General features: G+C 38.7%; 1 protein-coding gene across 3 annotated transcripts in view; it reads left to right on the forward strand.

Annotated features, from left to right (window-relative positions):
* The window catches only part of SHOC2 (SHOC2 leucine rich repeat scaffold protein), a 63,815-nt gene that overhangs the window by 11,639 nt on the left and 33,055 nt on the right, over positions 1-19,121 (forward strand). For all 3 annotated transcript variants that reach the window (XM_064663288.1, XM_064663289.1, XM_064663290.1), the window contains exon 2: positions 13,181-14,115. In XM_064663288.1, coding sequence (XP_064519358.1) covers positions 13,413-14,115 — 703 coding nt within the window. In that variant the 5' untranslated portion in view covers positions 13,181-13,412. The remainder of the gene's footprint in view (positions 1-13,180; positions 14,116-19,121) is intronic.

The raw sequence follows: 19,121 nt of genomic DNA on the forward strand, positions 1-19,121 counted from the left end.
GCGTTGGCCATGCCCTGTTGCAGGGGTCACACCAGTTCAGGTCCTGCTCCATGTATCTTTCCTGCCTAGTTCTGTTGTCCTGCCTGTCTGTCTGCTACTGCTCTTTGGTTGTTATTCCTATACATTGTCATACTTACAGTTCCTTGCAGCCTGTACCCAGTACTCCTGTCCCGCTTCAGGTAAGTGCTGCTGGTTGTCATCTCTCTTTTACCTGTACTTGTGTTCGTTCTCTTTTTCTGATCCTTATGTTTTCCTTGGAATGACATTCCTGTGCTTTTTCTTCCCTTCCCACTATTTTGAGAATGGTTGAGTAAAAAAGGAACAAATCAGTAGCAAGTATTTCTTAAAAGTACTTAATCAACTTCCTTGGTAAACTGATTTTTATTTATTTATTTTTAGAGGTTCAGGTACCTCTACAGTGTTTCAGTTTCTTCTTTTTCCTTCTGTTCAGGAGCTCTTTTCTCACGTCCTCAGATATTTTCCTTGTATCCTCATACTGTTCATATATAAATACAGTACCTTCATTTTGAACATATTGTTCTGGAGCATATTGTCATACTAAAATTTGTTCAGTCCTTCTAGTTGATTTGTGAGACTGTGTACTTTTTTTCTGAGTGCTTGGTTTGAAAAGGGCAAACTCTCTTTTAATCTGGATTACTTCAACCTGTACTACTCCTGAAAGGAGCTGAGACCAGTCCTCACCTCTGCAGTTCAGAGAGGAGCAGATGTGGGCAATCCTAATGCTGTGAATCACCTGTTCTCAGCTTGCACAGACCAGTGCAATCCTCTGGTCCATTTAATTAATATGAACAGATCTTGCAAGGCACAAGTATCTGGAGACCAGCAGGTCTGGTGAGACACTGTGTTGTGCTTGAGCTGGTGTAAAGGTTGCATTTTTAAATGTTCACAAACAGATCAGATGATTCCTTGCTGAATTACTTAGACATTTGTAAATGACATGTGGTTTTTTTCCCTAAAGCAAAGGGCACTAAGGTGCAAAAATGTAATTCAGTATAAATAGGCATACAGTACAATTTTGATTTTAATTTTCTGAGGACAGTGATATGAACTTTCATGCAGTTCTAAGCTGGCCTGCTTTTTCATAATTTTTTTTTCAGATTTCCATTATCTTATTAATTTTTTTTGAAAGTGGTAAGATAAAAGGCTTATTGTTACATCATATTTGTACAGTGTTGTTTAGTTCAGATTGCGTGTGTAGATTTTTTTGTCGCCTTTTTCAGATTAACATTGCTGCTACTTTCTACTTTTATAATACACAAGCCTTTCAAGTGTGCTAAAGAATATATCACCAAGTGGATTTTTGACAAGCAGAAATCATGTTTTTCACTGTTTCTAGGAAAAATGTCATTGGAGACCTTTTGTTTTTTTTTTAGAAAAAAACGATGCCTCATCTGAACAGATTTTGAAGAATCTGCTTGGAAGGGATTATAGTGGTTTTCTTTTTTCTTTTTTTTTCTTTTGAAGGAAAACATCTTGTTCCTGTGAAGAGACCTAATTTATCATGCATTTTTCAGAATTGTTAGTATATGTGAAATAATCTTTTAATCAGGCTTGTAGTTACAAACAGAATAGTCTTTATTGCTGCTTGTAGTCTTTTGGGTGTCAGGCTAGGGCTTGAGGTGTTCTGTGCATCAGGCTCTTTGATAGGGCTGAGCATGAGGAGTGTTCATGGCAGATCTGGACATTCCACGGTTCTTCCTAGGAAGGTGAACAGAGCTTGCTTTCTCTTCCTTGTTTGTTTCAGTTTTATCTTCCATCCTGGGAAAGAAATTTCTGGGATCATCTTGGGAATCTGTAAGAATGTGGATGAACTTGCAATAAATTCAAATGCTGTAAATTTGGGTTTTTTTGTAATGCTAATGCATTCAATGTTAAATGGGGGGAAAACATGTAAAAAACTAAATAAAAATACTCTAAATTAAGTTTGCAATATAAAGCAATGAAAATTAGACAGGTGTGAATGAGGTGGCTTCTAGTGCTTCAGGTGACCATGCTTGTCAGAATGTGTTTAACACATCTCTAATCATTACATGCTTTTGCTGTTTCTAAGACCCCTTCTCCATGCAGTGTGTAGGAGCAGGAGTGGTGTTTGTTGACTGATTACTTTCTCAGTATTTTTATATCTGGGTTACTCTCTTATATAGAGTTTCTTATCAGCTGCTTCTTGCCCACCATCCCGTCCAGTCCTTGTTCTAGTTCCTGCCTGTTTCTCAGCTTGCCTATGCTCCAGGCAGGAGCTTTTCTTCTCTGCCTGGCTGCTGTGATCCAGTGGAAGGTGGGCAGGACAGTAGGAGGGTGTCTCAGCTGAAAGGAAAGGCCTGTTTGACCACTCTGTATTTGACTTGCTCTGTGGGAATGTCTTGTATCAGAAGTTGCTGGCATGTAGGAGTTGAGGAGGTGAAGCAGGCTCGGAGTTTATGAAATACTCAGCACTTTGTTGCCAGAGGAACTCCTTGCAGTTTTCTCATTAGAGTTTCAAAGTGGCCAGGAGTGAATACGTGGTGAAATTTACTGTGGCACCAGACATTTTAACAGATTTGAAGTCCCTACTCTAAAATCAAAATGCTAGTTATGAAATTGGTGTTAAAATTACCTTCAACATGAACAAAGCAATGTGCTTTTACCAGCTGTCAGTCTTATTACCAGCTCAACCAAATAAATTACCTTACCTTTTCCCTTTATTCTTATGTCACCTCAAGGCCTCTCTCTCCAACCCCAAAACAACCTGAAAAATCCCAAGGGCTGGCAGGTGGATGCTGGTAAATGTCAGCTTTGAGAAGTGAAGTCAATAAAGGTTAACATGATTCAAGAACCCTTTGCCACAGTCCACTGTATACAGCTGTATACAGTGTTAGAATGCATCTGTTTGTTTAAATATTACACTCCTTTATGTCATTGGGTTTAATTCTGTTGTGCTCAACAGGGAAAAACAGTTGAAAGCTTTGAATGACGCTTGGGGGCAATTTTGTTCTTCGTCACCTCCTCCGAGTGTGTTACGAGCCCACATTTCTATGGTGCCGTTAATTTGCAAACTTCCCCAAGGTATTTCTAAGTTGCTTTGGCTTCTCCAGCTGTGGTTCAGCATCGTTTCAAGCAGTGGTGCAGGACAGTGGTGGAAGCTATTCAACCATGTGCAGCAATGCAGGACAAGAGGGTAAGAACAGAGAGGGAATAATGCAAAATCCAGTTGAAACTGCAGGGAGAATCTGGGTGGGCAGAATGCAATTAACCTGAGAAATGTAGGGGTTAAAAATGAGGCTCTAGCTGGAGTGGACACACAAAGTACAGGAAAAACACCATTTCTCTTTGGCAGTTTGTAGTTCTTGCATCAGAATAAGAATGCTTGGAGGGCAGAAGTGGTCTGTCATATAATGTTAAGGCAAATGATTGCTGCGAAAAACAGATGAGAGTATTTTAACTTATATCCAATTATCTGAAACACAGCAGTTTCTTTTACTGGTGTTCTGTCTATTGTAATTTGGCTTGAATCGGTTTGCTTTCACCAGGTAAGATGCATTTATCTGGAAGGGTCATATTACAAAACCAAACAAAAAAACCTCACTGGAAAAATTATTCGTTAAGCAGTAATAGGGGAAGATGTGTAGATATTTTTGATTTTTCATTCAAAATATTATAAAATTGTTTTGATTTCCTGTAATATTTAAATGTATAATGTAAACTTTTGGAAAAATATTCCTTAATAAAGAAAACAACTTTAGTTGATCATTTTGCAGTTTTCAAATAAATTTTATTTAATTTATTTGTAATGAAGCAAAAATGTACACTTAGATTGGAGCAAATTTGATGCTGACTGTGGTGGTTATCTATGAAGAATGCTGATCTGTTCAAGGAGGTATTTATTTTCTGAGAACAAGTCGGATGCAAAATATGTTAATGAATTTTAAAAAATGAGATGTATAATTGGGAACTTGTAGGTAAATATGTATATTTTTGGACTTTGCCAGACCCTTGTATATCTTCCAATCTCACAGTATTAGTTGGAAAATAAATGTTATTGCATATTTCCTTTTCTATACATTAGTTATAATTAAACTAGTTGTTCAATAAAACAAATATATCCAGGCTTTTCTCATCTTAGCTGAAGATCAAGAACTGCAAAAAATTTTAGCTAAAAATAACCAAACCTGAACAGGGGCCAGATATTGTTCAGTGCCGAGCTGCCATAGTGTGGCTGTTGTGGCTTTGTCTGCTAGAACATAGAAAGTAAAGAGTCATTGCTCCTTTTCATCTTCAGAATTGCCTTAAAAGCATGTTTAAAGTTGATTTTTAGATAGGCTTTTTTTCCTAGCATAGTATTCCTCTGCAAAAGGATCTTGTGACCTACAGAGTCACTAATTATGGTCAGAAAATTCAAGGGACTGAAAATCATCCAGCACTGAACTTTGTGAAATGGTCATAATTATTACATAAAAGCTGTTGAAGAAGAAGAGCAAACTTACTACATCAAATTCAGAGACAAAGAAACAAGGAGAAATGCTACAATAAACAAGATTTTTACTTTTTTGCTAGATAATTCTGTGTTGCTGGTAGGAGCCAGGGTGGGGTGCCACTCTAGATAGTAATAGAGCAATGTTTTATTTAGCTGAGATGGAAGTTAGTGTGTGGTTTGTCCCAATTTCTGTAGGATCAATATAACTTAATTTGTTGATAATATAGATAATTAGTAGGTGATACATTACTCTGCTGTTGCTCTGTGTGTTTACTTTCTCTCCTGGCTATCATTCTCGTTTTGTCTCCTGTTTGGTAGGTTTTGTTTTGATAAGTTGTTTTTATTGCCCAGAGGAAATCGTGAATGAAAGAAAAATATTTGATGCTGGTTTGAAGTTTGTATCATCACCTTTGGTGGGACCAGTGCCATTTTGTGTCAAATTTGTACCACAGCTGTGTGTGGCAGGCTGCTTCCTTTGTTAATAGGAACTGTTGAGGGACCTGAATGGTTGTGCCTGGATGCTGTGTAGCAGTAATAGTGAAGTTTTATTGTAGTGGAAAGTAAGTTTTTGCTACAGCAGAGTGATCTTTATTCAGAGGAGGGTGCTGGGTGGGTTGGGAGCACTTGCTGTCGTGGAAGGTTGTATGGCACGATAGATACAGAATTTGTATAGTCACAAAAATGAGAACTGGGTTTTACTAGATGAATATGTCCATTTAGAATAACTTTTCTTGAAGCATATTAGAACCTGCACTAAGCCCGTGAAATTTGTTTCATCCAGCAAGTTACAATTTTCAAATTTCATGTATTATGCAGGATTACACAGCCTGCTGATACAGCGAGTTACCATGGAAACAGAGACATGCAGCTCAGAAGGTACATGCTGGGGGGCCACACATGCAGAAAGTACCTTTTTACATATTAAAATAAGCTGCCACATGGAGTTAGCAGAATTCTTTGTACTTGCTCTTGGAGTCTGTTTCTACAAAAACATGAAATGGTACTTTATAACTTGGCCAAAAACTAGTGGGGGTTTTTCCTGTAAAGGAAAAAAAGAGAAAATGCTTCATAAAAATAATGTTGGAGTGCACAGAGTGAATCACAGTCTGTGTATTTTTGTACTGGGTAGGTGAGTTCAAAGGCAGGGCAAAAAAGATTATTTCTACCTCCTGGGAACTTCAAGGCGTAGGTGACTTTCTGTCTGCAAGCGTGGAGCCTTTTTGTCCTGATAGTTCTGGACTTTGGTACGTGACCTGGCACTTAGTGTAGAGAAGTACTTCCAGAGAGCAGCAAATCTGACGACCAGCGAGTGAAAAGATGGATTCCAAAGCTTCGAAACCAGCAGTAACACCCATGTGCCTGCCTGTGTGCTGTGGAAAGGAGTGGCTGTGTCAGAAGCTGGGATGGGATGTCCTGGCAGATATACCTGGTTCTGCAAGCACAAAATGATCAACCACCAAGCATCTCTTTCTTATTTATAGGAGCTTCAGGTTTAATTGCACATAGGTTTGTAATTAGGTGCCTACAGTTACAGATGTGTCTGCAGATTTAAGACACCACAAGTAAAACGTAGGGAAGCCTTTTGAAACGGTCTGGTTGTTTCCCCCTTTGGATTGACTTCTGTTCAGTTACTCCCTTGACCTCCAGGTTTTGCTTGAATGTGAGACTGGGTAATGCTCAGCTGTTCTGCAGCCGTGGAAGCAGCAGGCAGTCAGGGAATGGTCTTGACTGCAGTCCTTTGGCAGATGAAGATATCCTAAAGGGCTTAGTGGGCTGTCAGGGTCCAGGCTCCTCAGTTACCCAGCTCCACAAGCTTGGGCTGTGTGTACAGGGAGGGAACAAGCTACTCCCTCAGTGTGAGGGGATTAGGGTGGAAAGTGGGGCCACAGCCAGGTGTACTGAAGTCAGGCTACATTGGGAATCTATTAGCTACTATCTGCTGGGCATTTACTTGCAGGACTGAGATGAATTTAATGGTTAGCCTTCTCTATTGAACAAGCCAAGCATTGCAGCTGGCAAGAAGAATCATTACAGTATTATGCCACTGCCATTGACCATCCTGTACTCCAAAATAATGGAGGTACTTCCCAAATAAAAGAAGGTGTCTGCTGACATATTTTAGGAGCACTACTTTTGTTGAGATAGATGAAGAGATGTTTTGGATCTATGATGGTTCCCGTGCTGTCTCCCTACTTCTGATGAGGTTTTGTGTTCAGAGGAGCCATGTAACCGCCTGGTGACTGATTCAGCAGTTTGCTCCCAGCTGGTCTGTGGTGGCTGCAGTGGCAGAAGCTGAAATGCACTTATGCAGATGAAAACTCTGTAGGTCAGATGTTTGAAGCTAGCAAATTGTAGGAGAGAATGTGCTTTGTTTGCAAGTGACTCGTTGGCTTAAGCTGTTTGGGTTTCCAAATGAAAGTTGTGACCATGGTTTTGTTGTTTTTGAATTTTTTTTTTTTTTTTTTTGCGTATGTGGTATTGAGAATGGAAAGTCATTGTAGCCTCTTGGGCTAAGCTTTAAATTTCATCCATTGCTTATTGATGTGTTCATGTGTGTGGTGTAGTGGAATATGAAATGTTTTTGATATATCCTATGCTATTCTAAGTAAAGGGTAAGTACTTGTAAGAAGGTAGATTTTTTTATTTGTTTGTTGTTTGCTCATGAGCAGGTGGTGTTGCAATTACTAGATAGTGTTTGAACTCTGCCTTGTTCAAAGCCACTTAGGGCTGACTAATCAGAATTTCCTAGATCAGAACTGCAATCTTGAAACATTTTCTTTTTTATTTTGTAGTGGAATCATTGTCTGCTTATTCTAGAGGGTCAAGTAAGTCTGAGCTGATTCCTTATTTCTTTGACATGTGTCATATTTGGAATGATCCTCTTCCGTTATTCGGGTTGAAAAGCCCTAGCTGTGGTGTGTGCCCTTTGGGTTAAGTTTAGTACAAACACAGAATAAAGAGAAAAATCATTCCTATTCCATGATATAAAATTTTACATGTAGTAAAGAATTTTCCTTTCAAATGCAGGCCTGTAGGTTTCCTGCTACATTGCAGAAGTAAAATTCTGTTTCATTTGAGTGTAGTCTCTTAGGCTTGATTGAAAATGATGCCTTATATATCACATACTCAGAATATTAGAAAGGTTGATGATTTCAACTGCCTGGTTTGTTTACTGAAACACCAAATGGGAACCAGTAAGAGTTTAGGTGGAGCTGTAAAGTGACCATGTTGTAAGATGATGTGCCATGGTGATTTTCCTTTGGCAGAAAAGCCTACTGTTGGTTAGCCTCATCACTTAGAGGGAAATATTTCAACTGTGGGAGGATATTTTATTTCAATTAATGATTTCTTCTTCAACCACCTCTGTGAACTCAGAGGAAACTTTTGTATACTTTCAAGTCACAAGACACTTTAACAAATCCTCAGAGCACTGAGGGACTGCTGAGAGTACCTCATGCGGCAATGGCCTTGTTGTGGGAGTTCTCACTGCTCTGAGGTGGGAGCAGTGAGGCTTGGAGAGGGACCTGGGTGCTGTCAGCAAGGTGAGCTTTGGCCATTCCTGCTGGCTGGCTGCCCCTGCACCTGAGATTGGGCACCCTGGCACCAGGGTGGCCCTGGGGCAGTGTTTCATTAGAGAGCTGCATGCAAGCTGCTTGAAAGTTTGTTCATATGAAGTCTAAATTAAATATATAGTCGAGGGAAAGTCTTTACCAAGCTATGAGGTAATATTGGCAGTTGATTATTTTATTGGGGCTGGGGTAATGAATTTGTTCTGCAGTAGTGTGTAGGAGACAGTTAGGTCTTTTACAGCATTTTTTGAATAGCAGTTGGGTGAAATCCTTTATCTCAAGCCTCATATTGTATAGATAGTGACCAGGAAACATCAGCATTTTTATTACCAAATTGCAGTGATTAGTTTAGTATTCCTAGAAATTGCAGACGTGATTGTTCCTACATTACCTCAGTTTTAATAAAGCTTTTATTGCATAAATGTAGGCTGTATTGCTGAGAATAACTGAAATCTCTTTTCAATTACTTGTACATATAAAAGAAAATCATTAAAATATAGAGGATTAGTGCATTACTCTTATCCAGGCAGTATGGAAGGTGATACAGTTTAGGCTGAAGTTGTTTCTGTTTCTGAAAGTTCATCAGTTACAGTTGGCCCAAAAAAATAAATACATCTGGTTTATGTTCACTTGACATGAGGAGTGAATCAAAACTTTGATGCTGGTTATTTATAGCTATTTACAAATATTTTACTTTAAAAAAAACATTCGGAATAGGGAAGAGATTGTTTCCCTTAACGTCTCTAAAAGTTTTATTTTCCCTCATATACTGTGCCAAGCAAGAGTCTTATTAAATTTTCCAAGTTCTCTAAGACAATAATAGTTAAATGTTTTTATGTCAATTAATATTGACAGGAAGTCAGTTTGAACAGCATTGGAAAATGGAAGTAGTTGGCAGAACTGACTAATTTCACTGAATTTCCTTTTGCTAAAAATATCTCTAAAAGAAGCTCTCCTTTTGACATACAATGAATGTTTGTTTGACTGTAGTTTAGAATTGATGATGACTCTTGTCCTTTAACCTAAAGGGCTTGAAAAATATGAATAACCTTTTGAAACATTTAGCTTCCTCTGTAGTATATGTAATTATACTCATGGCCACCAAAAGTTTACATACGTTCTTGAATTGATGTACGTGAGTAACCCCATGAGCTTGAATGATCTGCGATAGAAAGAGAAGTTCTGTACACCAGCTTATGTGAAGTTGGGCGCTTCATTTATATACATGTTGGTAGGATTGAGGTAACAGGGTTAGGCCTGCTACCAGAGAGCAGCATACAGTGTCCAATATGTATTCTCATTTATATTGCCTGCAGCTATGTTAAAAATACTTTTATAGATAGGTTGCAATGGCAAGTATTAAAAGTTATAAAATACTAGAAATAAGACGAATTTCGTATAGTTGTTTAGGTTCTGTGCTGCCTCTGTTATGATACAAGAACACCATATTGTACTTACAGGACAGTCTAGAACAGTTGTTTCAGAGATTTGGGCAATTTTGGGGGTAAGTCAATGTCATTTGACAGGAAGACTTCTTGCTTGGACATCTTTCCCTTGTGGGAGTTGATGACTGAGGGGCTTGTAGGAAGAGAAGGGGCTGTGTCGTGAATTGCAGTTCTGCCCTGGCTCTTGTACTCTTTGGGACTTTTTCCACCTGAACTAAAACAAAGAGGGGAAGAAGGGTTGCAGGGATGTCAAGGGTAATGAATCACCATGACATAAATGTTGCCTTGTGGCAGAGGAATTTACTGCTTCATGGAGAAACTGAGTGAAATGTGGCTGGTACCTGCTTTATGGTGGGACCTTCTGCTGTTGGAAATCTCATCCCTGAGGAGTGACCCGAAGAAAGGGCAAAGAGATACCAGTGTTTTAGGGCTGTTGGGGACCACAGATTTTAGGCTGTTCCAGTTGAGGTGTTTTCTTTGATGTAATTCCCCTGCTGTTGTGTTCCGTCTGGTAAAGGTTTCATCATAAGCTTATTTTTTTTCTTGTAAGTGCTAGTTGTAGTCAATCTAGGTATTAGATAATGGCTTTGGAAAGAAAGAGGCTAAAGCAGATCTTATGACAAGTGGCTGAGGGAGCTGGGTGTGTTTAGCCTGGAGAAAAGAAGGCTCAGTGGAGACCTTATCACTCTCTACAACTACCTGAAAAGAGGGTGTAGCGAGGTGGGGGTCAGTCTCTTGTCCCAGGTAAGAAGTGACAGGATGAGAGGAAGCAGCCTCAAGTTGCACCAGGGGAGGTTTAGATTGGATATTAGGAGAAAGGGTGATCAGACATTGGAACAGGCTGTCTAGGTGGTGGAATCTCCATGCCTGGAAGTGTTCAAAAGGCATATGGCTCTTGGGGATGTGGTCAGCACAGTTATCCTCGTTTAACGGTTGGACCCAATGATCTTTGAGGTCTTTTCCAACCTTAACGATTCTATGATTTTAAATCTTCTCTAACTATTTTAAAATACATGTTGCAGTCTCAGGCAGAAATTAAAATCCTCAGTAAAGAGATAAAGATGCCATAGTTGCAGTACATTTAACTGTTAGATTTTTTGTCACTCTGAACAGGGAGTGTATTTTGAAGGCCTGCTGCACTGTAAGCTGGGCTCTGGTTTCTGTGTGTTGGAAAACCATGTGTGCCTGTGGCTTGCCTGCAAGTTGACTGCCTCCTGTTAAGTGTGGGGTGATGTTGAAGTCTCTGGTCATAACCCTTTGTATTGCTCTGGATTTTCTTTTATATTTCAGATACTGCTTTTTAGTGACTTTTCATTTTATTCTTTTGTATAGCCAAAGGTTTTTGTTCCTTACCAGAAAATGAAATATTAATCTGGCATGTTGAAAGAGGGAGTGCCCCTTCCCCTATTTTTTTAGGTACAGTTAAAGTTATTGCTAACAAAGGCAGTGAAATGCTTGCAGATTATTTGGAGCACTTGCACTACCGAGCTGCTTTCAGCAGTACTAATCTCCAGCCGTCTTTCCTTTCTGAGGCTCTTTCAAAACCTCCTTCAGCTGCTGTGCACATAAAAAATGAAACAAATCTCTTGGTGGGTCCTAACCTTGATTGAATTGAAAGCTCATGAGAGCAGCAGCCCTTTGAGTATTTCGCACTTTAAGGCTGATGTGGAGCTGTAGCTGTCTGGCACTGCTACATGGCTGAGTTTTCTGTGTATTATAAGAATTTAGAGACCGTGTTAGTTCTGGATTCTTTGTGTTACCTTTCATACTGAAAACATGTTGTCAGGAATTTCAGGCTCCCACCCTTTAGTCAGCTGCGTTTTTGCATTTGGAGTCATTACATCTCTTATTACTGGAGTTTTACAAGCGTGTGGATTATACAGTGCTGAGAACAAGTTTTAAAATATAGTGTAGTGAGGTTAGTAATCTTGAGGATTGGTCAAGTTAATGGATGGTGTAAAAGTTGTGTGGAAATCTTAAGGATACAGTAAAGAACCAACTTGTGCTGCTTTAGGAAATTCAACAGTGCAGAAAGTTTCCAAGTTAAAAACTGCTTTTGCTTGCTGCTGCTAACATTTGGCCGTAGTCCCTTACAACAAAGAGGTCCAGAACACAGTAACTGGAGGCAATGTTTGTTTGGGTTTTTTTCTTAATATTATGGGGTTTGTAGCATGCACTTTGTGATCCTGCAACAGTAATGAATCAGGGCTGGAAGACACCTCCTGAGGCAGGTTCTCTTTCAAGCTTTATTACTAAACAGCTTGATTTGCAGCTGAGAAAAAGTGGCTTGTCCTTCTTACCATCCTTAAATAGATTTTCTTGACCTTTTCTTAAAAATCTGAATGAATATATATATATATGGAGCAAAGCATGCATCTTTGTGTTCTCCATATATATAAGGTAAGCATACATAGTGAGACCCCAACTGAAAATAGTTACTTGAGCTTTGCTAAAAAATATTTGTACTTAAAGTACTTGCTGATGGCTTAAGTATGCAAAATATTATTAAACTGATTTTGATTACAAGCTTTATGGACTTGTGCAGAAGCTGGAATGCCAGGACAGTGACACAGCTCCTGCAGAGGTTTTAAGGGTATTTTAAGGTAACTCAGGTGTCTGGGGAAACAAGGTGCTCTTCTGAGATACAAATAAACTTTCTTCATCAGTCAATGCTGCTTAACAAGGCTAAAAGGTGGACTAACACAGAGACATGAAATTAGTGTTGCCATTGATTGACTGTTTATTTTCTTCCACAAAGAAACATTGAAAAACTTCTCCAGATTATTCAGAAACTTGAAGTTCTTGGCCATGTCATGTGTTTTGAATTGAAACATGAAACAGAGCTACTTCCCACGATGCATGATGATTTGTAAAAATGTAAATGGAGCTTTATAGGTTTCAGACTTCTGTTCACTTATTAGGCTGCATTATAGTCATTGAAGGGGGAAGGATTCAAAATACTGCCTAAAGAGATGATGTATCCTACTCTCAAGAGAAACTCCTTTATAGTTTGTCTTACCTTGAAGCCTAATACATTACTTTTTCTGGGCTTGCAGTTGGCTTTTTGGTAAGTTTATTTTAAAATTCCTTGATTTTGGATCTTCAAAGCACATGAAGCTGGTGACAATGTTCTGCTCTATGTTAAAAGCAGAGCCCTGTGGTTCGGAGCTGTTCAGAAGAGAGATCTTAAGGCAAAGTATTTGTGTTACCATAGTGTATTAGATTTCACTGTAGGTAGAAGTGAGACTCTTTTGTGCTGAAAGAATAAGCCTATACAGGTTTGTTTGAAGAGGCAGGCACTTAAAATTGTAGCAGATCTTTATGGACTGATTGGGCATGGAGGGGAGAGAGAATATTCATGTTTGTGACCAGAGTGTTATGCTAAGAACTAGGTAAGATGTAAGACGATGACTCAGATGTAGTAGTGAAGGCAGTATTATGTGTAAGAATTGTAATTTTTCTTTCCTCATATATACTAATTTAGTAGAGTTTTTCTACCACAGTGGGTCTTTTGAGCAATATGTGTAGTATATTTGGTTTAGCCCTGGGTTTTTCATTGACATTTGTTGAACAGAAGGACAAATCATTAACCTAAGTTTGTGAGCACTTACTTTATGTAGAAACATTCAACATTTAGCTTAAAATTAAGTTCTATATTTACACTAACCTTGGCTTCTCTTCATTCTGTGTTCCAGAAGTACTAATACGGAGCATTTGACCTAATCTCTACAGCTGAATCTCCTGAAACCAGGATAAGGAAAGAGTGCCTTCAGAACCAATATGTAGCAAATGGGTACCACACCTTTGAAGCTCCTCCCTTGGTTCAACACTTGCATGTTTTAAGGATCCTTGTTGCCTCAGCAGTGAATTGTTCTTGTGGACTTCGGAAACAGATTTCATGTGGTGCTTGCTAAACGTTGAGTCACCATGAGTAGTAATCTAGGAAAAGAAAAGGACTGTAAAGAGAAGGATCCAAAAGTCCCATCATCAAAAGAAAGGGAGAAGGAGGCTAAAGCCTCTGGAGGATTTGGGAAAGAGAGCAAAGAAAAGGAGCCTAAGACCAAAGGGAAAGATGCCAAAGATGGAAAGAAGGACTCCAGTAGCACGCAGCCTGGGGTAGCTTTTTCAGTGGACAATACGATAAAAAGACCTAATCCAGCCACAGGTACTCGCAAAAAATCCAGCAATGCTGAGGTGATCAAAGAGCTAAATAAATGCCGGGAAGAGAATTCTATGCGCTTGGACTTGTCCAAGAGGTCTATACACATGCTTCCATCAGCTATCAAAGAGCTAACGCAGTTAACAGAACTTTATTTATACAGTAACAAACTGCAGTGCCTACCGGCAGAGGTGGGCTGTCTTGTGAACCTGGTGACACTGGCCCTGAGTGAGAACTCGCTCACCAGTTTGCCTGACTCTCTTGATAACTTGAAGAAGCTGCGCATGCTTGACCTGCGGCACAACAAACTGAGGGAGATCCCGGCGGTGGTGTACAGGCTGGGCTCTCTCGCCACCCTTTACCTACGCTTTAATCGTATAACTACTGTGGAAAAGGATATCAAAAACTTGTCAAAACTCACCATGCTTAGCATACGAGAGAACAAAATCAAGCAACTACCTGCTGAAATTGGTGAGTGATTATACTGATTGAAAGTTTAGACCTGTTCTTGTGTTGGCTTTGCAGTTCAGTTAAGTATACATAAACTACCACTTCTCCAACTGCCCTTCGTTTAAAACTTCAGAAAATTACACTCTTGATCATACAGTTCCATTATTAGCTTAATTGAGAGTAGTCCATACCTTGGAAATATATATTTTTTAAAACAACAAAAGTCATTTTTCTTCATCTGTCATCTTAAAAGCAGATGTATCTTGTTTTCATCTTTGCTTTGTGCTTTCACATGTTGTGTCTTTAGAGCCCAAATGGTTAAAAAAAAAGAGAGAGTTACAGGGGCATTTTTCATTTTAAGGTTTCTTTATAAATCATTTATGAAGTGTTTCAAGTTATAAACACAGTATGGGCATGTTACAGAGGGGTGTGACCATGGTAATACAAGGTAGAATAGGCAGCTACATGCTATTACCATGGGCAAGCTGTTGGGTGCTGTAACAGTTAATAATGGAGGTTAATGACTTGTGTAAGTCTCTACCTTTTATAAGTCATGAATATATTAATACAGGGACTCTAAAGTGACCAAGTGTTGTATGCATGGCTGATGATTCTTACGATGTTTTAATGAATAGTATTTGTTTTTCCAAACATTGTTACAAAAGTTTGAAAGATGGTGAAATAGTACAAAAGTGGCTTATTAATTTAAATGGTTTATTACAAAAAATGTGCTGGACTAGCTGTATATCAAGAACTTCAAAGTTGTTCCTTTTATGACACTGTTCCCCAGCACTGTTTGAACAACATATATGCCCCATAAAAGTGAGATTCTGTCATCAGTAGGTTTTTTAATGTGTATCACCAGTTTTTAAAATGCAAGCATAGCTCAGTCCTTTTGAGAGGAGGGGAAGCATAAACTTCATGCAGTTAAGAAATTACTTTGACTTTCTTCAAATGTGGAAAAAAACTTGTAAAACACTGTGAATAATAATTCCCATGCCTTGTTTCTAAAAGCTGATGTAGGACTTCTTCCTGTTGTCCAAGCCAGTGCGTGAGCATGTTGTTACTGAAGTTGGCCCCTGTGCTCACTAATTTTGCAAAGGTTGGGAAATGGTGGTGTTTATATCCCTAACAGATTTGTCTCAAACCAGCAACGTTTACCTCTTTCTCTTGCCCCTTGATATGAAAGATACCTCAGAGAATATGTTCTTGATGGCAGGAACTCCTGGGCTTGTCTGAAGCTGCCGATCAGTTAACAGCAGTGTGCGGCACACACAGCGTTGTGCGTGATAACGGGAGTGAAGAAACGCGGTGAGACTCTCAGCTGTGGGTCTGAGGCTTTGGCTCCCTGTAGCAGCTGCTTGAGCCACAGAAACACTTTTTTGCTAGGCAAAAATGAAAGGTTCATGTGGTATGTTTTCTGATCCACATGATTTTTGAGTTGGCATGAGCATCTCAGCAATCCTATGAATTTCCCATGGGAGAATGAAGGAATTATAATTTCCACCTATTTTGACACTTCAGTTTCAGTTCAACAGCCTTGTTGAATCTTTTGCTGATCAACAAATCATACTGGAAGTCATGGGCTGATGTTTACCAAAAAACTGCATGTTTCTACATATATTGAAGAAATTGCGGCCAATTTAGCTGGTTGAGCTGTGCTGTACAATTGTCAGTACTGTACCTGGGTCTGTTTGTGGCTCAGTTATTCAATGTAATCTAGCAGAGCCATCGTTTGAGGTTCAACTGGGGATAGTACTGCATAAATTTAAATGAATACTAGTATATGAAGAAAAAAATTTTGAGATGTTGCATTCTAATGTTTGATGTTGCACTTTAGAAGCTTTTTGTAGGTGTGTTTGATACTGCAGACTTTGCTGCTGGAACATCTTTGCTCCTTAACTAGTTTGTTTGCAGAGAATCATTAAGTTTACATTAAGGTGATGTCTGTATGTTTTCGTTCACAGTAGCCTTGAAAGAGAGCTTTCAATGTGTAACCATTTAATGGAGAAAATTAGTAGGTACATATATCATGAGTATGTAACTTGTTTCTTTCATTTGTATTTTTTATTGTCTTGGTGTGTGTACAGGCAGTGTTCTCAGTTCTCTGTCAAACCCTAGCTTGAGAACATTAACTACTTTACTTCTGTCCAGCAGTTAGTCCTGCCTTTATTTGTATTGTGATAATGCTCATATTTCTTGTTTCGGGTCAGCACCTCGTTGTGGAAGGCATTTTACAAGCACAAATGCAAGAGGACTGTCACCCTTATGCAGAATTTTGAAGGGAAACCATGATGTTCAACAGCATCCTTTTTTATTTAAAGTAAATTTCTCTGACTAGGTTGCCTGAAATTGAATCAACTGAAAAATAAAATTAATTGAAGTTTAAGTAACAGATAATTTCAACTGCCAAGACACACAGAACAGGCATTTGGAAATATTTTTCCTCAAATAGTAAAACCAGATAAGATAGTTTCACTTTTGTAATTGATTTCTACACACTTCCATGTTTCTTTGTTTGAAATATTTGAGTTAAAAACACAGCTGAAAAATGAAACTGCTGAGGACTGTATTTCTTATTCTCCAGTGGAATTTCTCTGTTTCTTTAAACACTTGTCATTTCTCTACATCTTACACGTACACTGTAAAAAACCCCTTGCCTTTTAAGTCTCTGCTTTTAATTCCTTGTATGTTTTATAATGCAGTTTCCAGATACTACATGCAAGCAAACATTCACGTTGTCGGCTTGTAAATAACACAGAAATTTTTGTTCTGCAAAGCGGGAAGTAAAATAAAGCCATTATCTTTTATAAGGCAATATCATGTGGAGCATTTCAAATTCTTTGTGAAAATACCCCATTGTTCTAAGACCTAAGACTCACAATGGTATGCTAGTGTGCTTGTTCATATTTTTAAAAATTCAAAGCTTATGTACCCACTGACTTGTGCAGCGAGGAAGAGTCTTGCAGCAGTTAACTATGATGTGTTCATGTTGCTGATCTGGTGCACAAGTTAGTTCAATATAAATTTGTAGAGATGCTTATCTAGAACATCTGCTGCTTGCTGTGCAAGCGTATGGTATTAGTACTTGGTAGAAATAGATTCCTTTTAAGGAAACCTGAAAATAACTGTAAAACATTTCTTAAGAGTTTGAGTGCAGGTAAAACATTGAACAAAATGTTGTTTGTGAAATGTACAGTTGATCAGATTTCAAGTGGTCCTGGAAACTGCTTTGCAGCAACTGATCTGTTACAGTGTGTGTGGTCTTGAGGAAAACCTAGAAGAGGTGAACCTACCTGAGCTGCTGGGAAATAAGCTAAAGTTTGGCTCTGTTTTGGACTTCAAACCGTCTTTAGTTAGTTAAACAACACAAGCTTAAATTAGGTAACTACACTTGAGGAAAAATTGCTTTGCATTTAAAAAAAGCATTCTAGTGAGAAAGAGGAAGTGTTGTTATCTACAGTTAACAAACAGATGTGTGTGTTTCTGGTCTCTTTTCCCCCCAGGATTCAGTACCTCTCATTCCCTTGCACCCAGTTGCTTTATTATAGGTGAGCTTTATTATAGGTAGATGCCTATCAAATAATTTCTGCTAGTCATTTATTGGACTTGTCTTAGCACTTTTCCAGCAATGCTTCTACATTGCTTCTACATTTTTAATACAATTGAAATTATTTCAGTAGACTCTGTAGTAAGCTGAGATACTGGATCAGCATTGTTGTATTTTTAAATATAAATAGATTTGTTTGAATAAGATCTGAAAATACGTAAAAATCTGTTTAACTGAAAACACATTTCAAGGTTTATGGGTTGTTTTTTTGCTGGGGGTTTTTTGTTTGTTGGTTTTGTGTGTGTGTGATTTTCATTTTTGTTTGTTTGTTTATTTGTTTGTTTGGGGTTTTTGTCTTTTTTTCATGTCTAGCCAAAAGCTCTGTTCAGGAGTAGGTGAATTAGGGGGAATTTTCATGAAATGGCTGTGCTGATGTTTAACAGCTTCATGATGCTGAAAGGGGCAGTATCCATTCCCCTTCTCAGAGCTTCCCAGCTGCTCACCCCTGAGCTGTTCATTGGTGGGCTGACTTACCTCACTAAACTAACAGAAAATATTAATGGTTTTGCTGCTTTTGTTGTCTATTACTTTAGATAGTTGAAATCAGTATAGTTTCAGATAAGACTGGAACTGGTGTAGGAGGAGTGGGAGAGCATGAACTGGAACAGGGAGAGCAGGATGGCCACTTTGCCCACACTGAGCTGTTGAATCAGCTCAGCTCACTGAGCAGCCTCGCAGGTGGGATTGCTCATGTTGTATAAAACCATGTGAAGTGCACTGCTAGTGGTTTGAGGAAGGGTGGATTGCTGGCTGTAGAGAGCTGTCGAAAATGCATCAGATTATGTTTTCAGAATCTCGTTTTCTTCCTTTTTCCCCTGCTTGTACCACAAAACCCTCTGTAGCTTATTGGAGTCCTGGTAGCATCAGCTCAGCCCCTCCTTCCTGAAACAATTTTTTGTTATGTTTTTATGTGTAGTGGTGAGAATCCATTGATGGAAGTTTCTTGATGGGAAAACAACTCTGTTTTGCTCTTTGTGAACCTAGCCTTTCTTAAAATTGCATCCTACCTAACAGTGGTGATAACTTGTTTGAGTGCATCTTGCCCAGTATCCTGCTTCTGACTGTAGCCCTAAGCAAACATGTGCATAGAAATAGGGTAAGTTTACATATATATATATATATATATATATGAGGCTTAACCTGACTCCTTGCCCATATCCAGCTCTTTTTGTATCAAGGATTTCCTGAGTCTGGTGCAGCTTGTCTCTTTAGTAATTCTCAGTACACTCTTCTTCCATAGGCTTGACCCTTTTTTTTCCTTTAAACTCCTATAGATGCCTTTCATCCTTAGCAAGGTCCACAAGTTTGCTTTGAATGCTGTTCCTGACTAAAAGGTCACTGTTACGCAGATGTTGAAAAAAAATACATACACACACACACACATATATATATGTATATATATATACATACCAAGTGC

The sequence above is a fragment of the Pseudopipra pipra genome, chromosome 8, assembly GCF_036250125.1.
Source record: "Pseudopipra pipra isolate bDixPip1 chromosome 8, bDixPip1.hap1, whole genome shotgun sequence".
NCBI lineage: Eukaryota > Metazoa > Chordata > Aves > Passeriformes > Pipridae > Pseudopipra > Pseudopipra pipra.